At 40.5% G+C, this 8010-nt stretch overlaps 1 protein-coding gene across 1 annotated transcript in view; it reads left to right on the forward strand.

The window, feature by feature from the left end:
* The window catches only part of PLAA (phospholipase A2 activating protein), a 31077-nt gene extending 24900 nt beyond the window's left edge, over positions 1-6177 (forward strand). The window contains exons 12-14 of the mRNA XM_075279323.1: positions 449-550; positions 4203-4367; positions 5505-6177. Coding sequence (XP_075135424.1) covers positions 449-550; positions 4203-4367; positions 5505-6070 — 833 coding nt within the window. The 3' untranslated portion in view covers positions 6071-6177. The remainder of the gene's footprint in view (positions 1-448; positions 551-4202; positions 4368-5504) is intronic.
* Positions 6178-8010: the final 1833 nt, after the last annotated feature.

Here is an 8010-nt window from a genome sequence, read left to right on the forward strand (position 1 = left end):
AAAAATATGGTATGAATATGCCTGAATTTAGCACACTGTCAACTTTGCCAACATCTGCCCTGGGTGTAGAGGGGTCGGCCTTGCATCATACATCATAGCTGGGTGGAGAGGAACAACTCCTTGACTGTACACTTGTATAGTCTTGTAGTGTCGGGGGGCAGTATGACGCTGAGCTGTGAGGCCAACCCTTCTAACAGTGCAGAAGTGTCAGTTCCTTAACTAACGGCACCAATATATTTTCAATCGGGGCAGATACCGGCAAAGGTTCTTTTTAAGATATCTGAAAAATAAACATGCTTTTATTCGTAGACTGGTAAAACAGAGACTTTTTGATGCTTATAAGCACTCACAGCATGAAAATATGGATACAATAGCTGCCATTTATGTACGTGGTGTATCACAGCGATGTTTACTGAAGATGCTTAATTAGAATTATGGCTCCTTGCAGGGAGAAATGCCTACAGATCAGCTACCGCACAAACTCCAAATACCTACTTTCCTAAGAAGGAGCCGCTAACGTTTGATCAAGCAAACCCAGCACAAATTTTAGGTGAGTGTTTAGTAACAATCTCACATTGTATGCGTTTCTGTATTGTCTTGCTTTGTTTAATAAAGGGTTTTTTTAGACTGAGAGAAATACCACATCTTTAATTCCTTTGTAAATCATATAAATGGTGATATTGTATCATTTCTATCAGGCTTCTGAGCAATACACCGTGCAATTCTGCCACCAACAGCAACAAAAACGTAAAACAATGGAACCATGATGCCAGTATGAACAGTGCTTTAAAGAAGTTGTCCAGGATAAAAAAAAAAAAATTATATTAGATCGGCGAAGTTGAATTATTATTTTTTTTTAAAAACATACTCGCCTGTCCCCAGCGCAGTCCAGTCCTGCTGCTCTGCTGTCTTGTTTTGCCGGAAGTTTGCGCTGCACTGTGGCATCCTGTGTCCCCTTCCTTAGGTCACGTGACTGCTAAGGCCAACCAGTGGCCTAAGGAAAGGACACGGAGCATCACGGGTAGTGACGTCCCATGTTCTTCGCTGAGGTCACTGATGTTTGGCAGGGACTTACGCCGGAGAAAACCACTGGAGCAGCAGGACCGGACCGTGCTGGGAGAAGATGCAGCACTGGGGAAAGGTGAGTATGTGGGGGGGTTTTATTACTTTTTTTCACCCTCCCCAACCTAATATAAATTTTTTTTTTATCCTTGACAACCCCTCTTAAATGCACCTAAGCTTTCAGACAACTTCTTTTCTTCTACGATTTGCGTCCTTGTTATATTTTATTTACAAATTTTGGCTCCTTTTTGAGAAATCATGAACTGAAATCCACTTTCTGTCTCTGCTTTCTGAAGTCTGTACACCACTTCTCACTGGAGAATGGAAGGATTGGCTTTTTATATAATGCCTGGAAGCTGAGGCTGGATGGAGGATCACTTCAAACAGTTATATCTCGATTATTGGAGAATTGTATTATTTCCAGAGATGTCATCAGTTGAAAATACAGTTTGGAGTGTTTTTTGGAGTGTTTCTCAGAATATAAAACATATTAAAGCTGAGACTCTCATAACTGTTTTAAGTTTTTTAATACATGAGATATAACAGTGTGAAGTGACTCTTGCATTCCCCAGCCTCAGTTTTGTTATATTGTTGTAGACTGAAGATAGTCTTGCTCCTTCTAAATCAGTCATTGTGTCCTGTGACTTATCAGAAAAATAAACTTGAATGACAGCCATTCCGGGAGCAATCACATGACTGAGGGGTGCTGTGTGTCTTTTGTAAAGGCGGTATAACCTATATTTATCACTTGGCCTTACCATGTAGATTCACTCCACCAATTATAGACCATGTTCCCACAGTATTAGTTAATGGTGGAAAATGTGGCAATTTGAGAAAAAACACAAAACACCTAGATATCTGTCCTGAAAATAACAATATACAGGGTACTAGTATTAATGTTCAATCCAAGGATCTATCCAACTGACATCAGGAATCCTTACGGAATTTTTGCCACTTCTTAGGGAGATAGATCTGTGCCAGTAACCCACTAACTGTAATGTACAGTCATGGCCAAAAGTTTTGAGAATGATACGAATATTAATTTTTACAAAGTCTACTGCTTCAGTTTTGCTAATGGCAATTTGCATATACTCCAGAATGTTATAAAGAGTGATCAGCTTAACAGCAATTACTTGCAAAGTCAATATTTGCCTAGAAGATGAACTTTATCCCCCAAAACACATTTCAACATCATTGCAGCCCTGCCTTAAAAGGACCAGCTAACATCATTTCAGTGATTGCTCCATTAACACAGGTGTGGGTGTTGATGAGGACAGGGCTGGAGATCAGTCTGTCATGATTAAGTAAGAATGACACCACTGGACATTTTAAAAGGAGGCTGGTGCTTGGCATCATTGTTTCTCTTCTGTTAACCATGGTTATCTCTAAAGAAACACGTGTAGTCATCATTGCACTGCACAAAAATGGCCTAACAGGGAAGAGTATCTCAGCTAGAAAGATTGCACCTCACTCAACAATCTATCGCATCATCAAGAACTTCAAGGAGAGAGGTTCCATTGTTGGCAAAAAGGCTCCAGGGCGCCCAAGAAAGACCAGCAAGCGCCAGGACCATCTCTTAAAAGTGTTTCAGCTGCGGGATCAGGCTACCAGCAGTGCAGAGCTTGCTCAGGAATGGCAGCAGGCAGGTGTGAGTGCATCTGCACGCACTGTGAGGCGGAGACTCTTGGAGCAAGGCCTGGTCTCAAGGAGGGCAGCAAAGAAGCCACTTCTCTCTAGAAAAAACATCAGGGACAGACTGATATTCTGCAAAAGGTACAGGGAGTAGACTGCTGAGGACTGGGGTAAAGTCATTTTCTCTGATGAATCCCCTTTTCGATTGTTTGGGACATCTGGAAAACAGCTTATTCGGAGAAGACGAGGTGAGCGCTACCACCAGTCTTGTCTCATGCCAACTGTAAAGCATCCTGAAACCATTCATGTGTGGGGTTGCTTCTCAGCCAAGGGAATCGGCTCTCTCACAGTCTTGCCTAAAAACACAGCCATGAATAAAGAATGGTACCAGAATGTCCTCCAACATCAACTTCTCCCAACCATCCAAGAGCAGTTTGGCAATCAACAATGCCTTTTCCAGCATGATGGAGCACCTTGCCATAAAGCAAAGGTGAGAACTAAATGGCTCAGGGAACAAAACATAGAGATTTTGGGTCCATGGCCTGGAAACTCCCCAGATCTTAATCCCATTGAGAACTTGTGGTCAATCATCAAGAGACGGGTGGACAAACAGAAAAATACAAATTCTGACAAAATGCAAGCATTGATTGTGCAAGAATGGACTGCTATCAGTCAGGATTTGGCCCAGAAGTTGATTGAGAGCATGCCAGGGAGAATTGCAGAGGTCCTGAAGAAGAAGGGTCAACACTGCAAATATTGACTTGCTGCATTAACTCATTCTGTCAATATAAGCTTTTGTTACTCATAATATGATTGCAATTATATTTCTGTATGTGATAAAAACATCTGACAAACACACATAAAAACCAGAGGGCAGCAGGTCATGTGAAAATATAAGATTTGTGTCATTCTCAAAACTTTTGGCCATGACTGTACTAAACACTGAACGTGTGAGTTTGTGTCACTGTAGCTGTGCATGCCCAGTGAGCGTAACCTCACTTCCCTAATGTATGACATGTGATCAGTCATGTACATGGGCCAGGCCTTATATTCTGGTCCACAGTCCATGTGCCACTACAGCTTGGACATAAAACCATTGAGTTGTCCAGATCTTCATAGAGTGCTACAACTTTGCATGCGCTCCCAGTCCTTCCTATTCCTACTGAAGCACCATAAACAAAGAAGTACAGAAACACAAGTGGCACATGCTAAGAATAATGTGCCAAAAAAGCCCTCAAATTAGGCAAAAATGTAGCAAGTTAAATTTTTACATATTTTTTTTAAATGCTAAAACTTTAACACCTGGAAAACCTCTATGAATGTTAAGAACATTATTTACATGTATTTGGTAAAAAAATATGCAAATGTATTCTCCGGGATGTAATTGGGAGAACAGTGCCTCTGTATGCTGCCCTCTAGGGGCAGCCCCCTTAACATCATGCATGACTCAGTTAATAAGCCTACTAACATGTATTGGTAATTTAGTCAAATGTCTTTCATACAAATAGGTAAAATGAAAGAACTGAACGAGTCCACGTCCGAAGAATACAGAATGCCTGAGGATGATCTAATAAGACTTGACAAGCTGTTGTCCTTAGTTGTTAATACCTCAAAAGATACCGTCACTGCTCAGCAAGTAGACACGTTGTGGAGGGCACTCAAATGGCCTGAAGGTATGAGATCTATATTCTTCTTATATTCCACCACAATGTAGAATTGTGAATGTGGTTTTCAAGAAAAAAAAAAAAAAAAGCCATGATATATAGTTTGATAACATTTACATGAAACCCACCATGCTCTTGTGTCAACTCTCCTGTACATTATTCATTTTTTAGGGGTTGTATTACATAAAAATTTGTTTTGCAGAAGAAAATTAACAAAATGTACCTATATACTTTAACCACTTAATGACACAGTTTATATCAGGACCATGCATTTTTTTGCTACAACCTTTTTTTTTTTTTTTTTTTTCTTACATCGATGTAGCCTATATCGTTTGATTTTGTCAATTGTAGCTTATATGGTTTGATTCCATTGTTCAAAAACCGCTATTTTTTTTTTTTTTTTTAAAGGGAAGTTTCCAGGTCCATGCAGTGTGCTGGAGTAAAAAAAAAAAAAAATAAATTTCAAAAACCATGTCAAAAAAAGGTTTCCTAATTCCTGAAGCAGATTTTTTTCCACCTGCAAAAAACTCTGTGTGAACTGACCCTGAGGGCTAGTTCACATGGGGCAAGAGGGGGCAGATTTTGACACAGAATCCACCTCAAAATCCGCCGCCTCACAATAGAGGTCTATGTAGACCGCTTAGTGATCATTTTTCCGCTAGCGGTTTGTTCCCGCTCACGGAAAAAAGAAGCGAGCTGCCCTTTGTTGAGGTGGACACCGCGGCGGAAATCGCTGTGTCAAGACAATCGTCCTGATTAGACTCATTCATTTGGGCCTACTCTGGAGCAGGAAGCCGCGGCAGGCGCATTTTGGTCCTGATTCTGACGTGCTTCCCGCGTCAAAATCAGTACCAAAATTTGCGGTCACTAGCCCGTGTGAAGTAGGCCTAAGGCACGTATGGAAACGGTATAGAACAGCTGTGTTCACCGGTTTCTGTAACCCCTTACCACTTTGTGGTCTGAAATACAGATATTCTGATCTCTGCCACAAAAGGATGAGATGGAAATAACATTTTAATCATCTATAACCACAGTAATGGCACAATTCTAGTACTTAGAAGTGCACAATGGTATAGTACAACTACAGTACAAACAAGAACAGTACCTTTTCCATAAATTAAAAGTTTCTCTTTTTTTCCACTACAGATATTTTGTTTCCTGCTTTAGATATTCTTCGTTTAGCCATCAAAAATCCTACCGTGAATGAGATGTTCTGCAGTGAAAGCGAAGGAAGTGCATTTACTAGCTACCTCTTCCAAGTAATGCGGCCTGGCAGCAGACAAGCCAATCAACTGCTTGCTCTTCGGACATTCTGCAATTGTTTCTCAGTTGATTCGGGTGTAAAGTTTATGATGTCACAAAGAGACATTGTAATAACAAAATCCATTGAACTAAAATCGGTTTCCAATAAGAATGTCCACATTGCTCTGGCCACACTGGTCCTCAACTATGCCACCTGTTTACATAGAGTAAGTGACTTAGAAGGGAAGGCCCAATGTCTGTCAGCTATCAGTACAGTTCTGGAAGTTGTTCAAGACCTGGAAACTGCTTTTAGACTTCTTGTAGCCCTTGGGACACTAATCAGTAATGATTCCAATGCCGTGCAGTTAGCCAAGTCCCTGGGAGTTGACTCTCAGATTAAGAAATACATGTCTGTCACAGAACCAGCCAAAGTCAATGAATGCTGCAGGCTGCTTTTAAATACTCTCTAAGTTTGTTTCCTTTACCACCAATGGGAAAGCATATTCCTGCAGCACTTGGTTTTTTTTCTATTATTATACCATGAATACACTGAATGCTGTGGATCGAATGCTGAAAGTTTGTCTCGTCTTTAAAATATAAATTGACAAATAAATTTTTGCACTCAATGGATGTGGTCAGTTTTTGTTTTTATGACTGCACTTTAACCATGACCTTAAAGGGGTTGTCCAGTTTCAGACCAATATTGAGAGATAAATATTATTGTTTGTATAATTAAAATGAACAAGCTGTGTACATCACATGACTATGGTCTAATTTTTATCAACTGAAAATAAGCAGATTGAATGACAGCAAAAGAGATCTCGAAAACTGTGAAGGATTGATACAGAAAGTGTATTGGAAAATTGTACAACTTTTCAATATATAAACAATACTATGTCTCTTAATTTTGTTCTGAAACTGAACAACCTCTGGAGGAAAGGTGAAAAGCATACATTTTATTTCTTAGGTGTGAATCACATAGCACTGTAATATTAGGGTAAGTTCACACTGATGTTTTTGGTGAGGATTTTGAGGCCGTATCTGCCTCAAAATCCTGACCAAAAAGATGGCTCCCATTGAAATCAATGGGAGCTGGTCAGTTCTTTCTTTTTTTCTGGAAGTCGGTTTGTTCTGGCTCCCGGCAAAAGAAGCGAGATGCTCATTCTTTCAGCCAGATTCGCCTCGTGGCATCCACCTGAAGACACTCTCTCCCGACTAGGCCCATTCATTTGGACCTAATCCGGAGCGGAGTGCGCGACTGGATGCCGGTGCACTACACCAACATCCAGTCGCAGCTACCCGTATTTTGGACCAAAACCTACGGCGGCCTTTTTAATTAGTTTTAATGATGGGATTCCTTTAATAAAATCTGTGAAACAGCTGATCATCATATCACTTAATATCTTCTGTGAGAGATGTCGTTTCCAAAATGGGGTCAGGTTTGGTGGTTTCCAGTGTTTTGGTACTCTAGTTTCTCTACAAATGCGACATGGTACCCAAAAACTATTCCAGCAAAATCTGCCCTCCTAAAGCCAAATAGCGCTCTTTCCATACTAAGCGTGGCCATGTACCCACACAGCAGATTATGACCATATATTGGGTATTGTTGTGTTCAGGAGAAATTGTGTAACAAACTGGGGGGGGGATTTTTCTCTTTTATCTCCTTGTGAAAATGAAAACTTTGAGGATAAGGTGACCTTTTAGTTATTTTTCATTTACTCATCCCAATGTTAACAAAATCTGTGAAAAGGCTATGGGGTCAAAATGCTCACTATACCTCTTGATGAATTCTGTGAGGGGTGTAGTTTCCAAAATTGGGTCACTTTTTGGGGGTTTCCTTTGTATATGTTCTTTAGGGGCTCTGAAAATGAGACATGAACCTGAAAACTATTTCAGCAAAATCTGCTTTTCAAACACCCAGTGTCGCTCCTTCTCTTCCATGCACTGTCGTGTGCCCAAAATTCAGTTTACACCTACATGTAGGGTATTTGGGTAAGTTCACACTGGGTTTTTTGGTCAGGATTAGAGGCTGTATCCGTTCTTTTTTCCGGGAGTCGTTTGTTCCAGCTCCAGGAAAAAGAAGCGAGATGCTTATTCTTTCAGGCGGATGAACCTTCGCCTCATTTGGGCCTAGTCCGAAGCAGAGTATTTTGGACCATATTTTGGACCCGAACCTGAGGCGGCCTCCACCTCAGGTTCCGGTCCAAAAAACCCTATGTGAACTTGCCCTTTCCGTGCTCAGGAGAAATTGCAAAATGAAATGTGCGATGCATTTTCTCCTTTAACCCTTTGTGAAAGTGTTAATTTTAGGGCTAAACAAATTATAGAAAAAAAGTAATGTCTAAATTTCAGCTCCATATTGTTTTAATTTCCGTGAAATGCTAAAAGTGTTAACAAACCTCCCAATTGC

Source organism: Leptodactylus fuscus, chromosome 1, assembly GCF_031893055.1.
Source record: "Leptodactylus fuscus isolate aLepFus1 chromosome 1, aLepFus1.hap2, whole genome shotgun sequence".
Taxonomy (NCBI): domain Eukaryota; kingdom Metazoa; phylum Chordata; class Amphibia; order Anura; family Leptodactylidae; genus Leptodactylus; species Leptodactylus fuscus.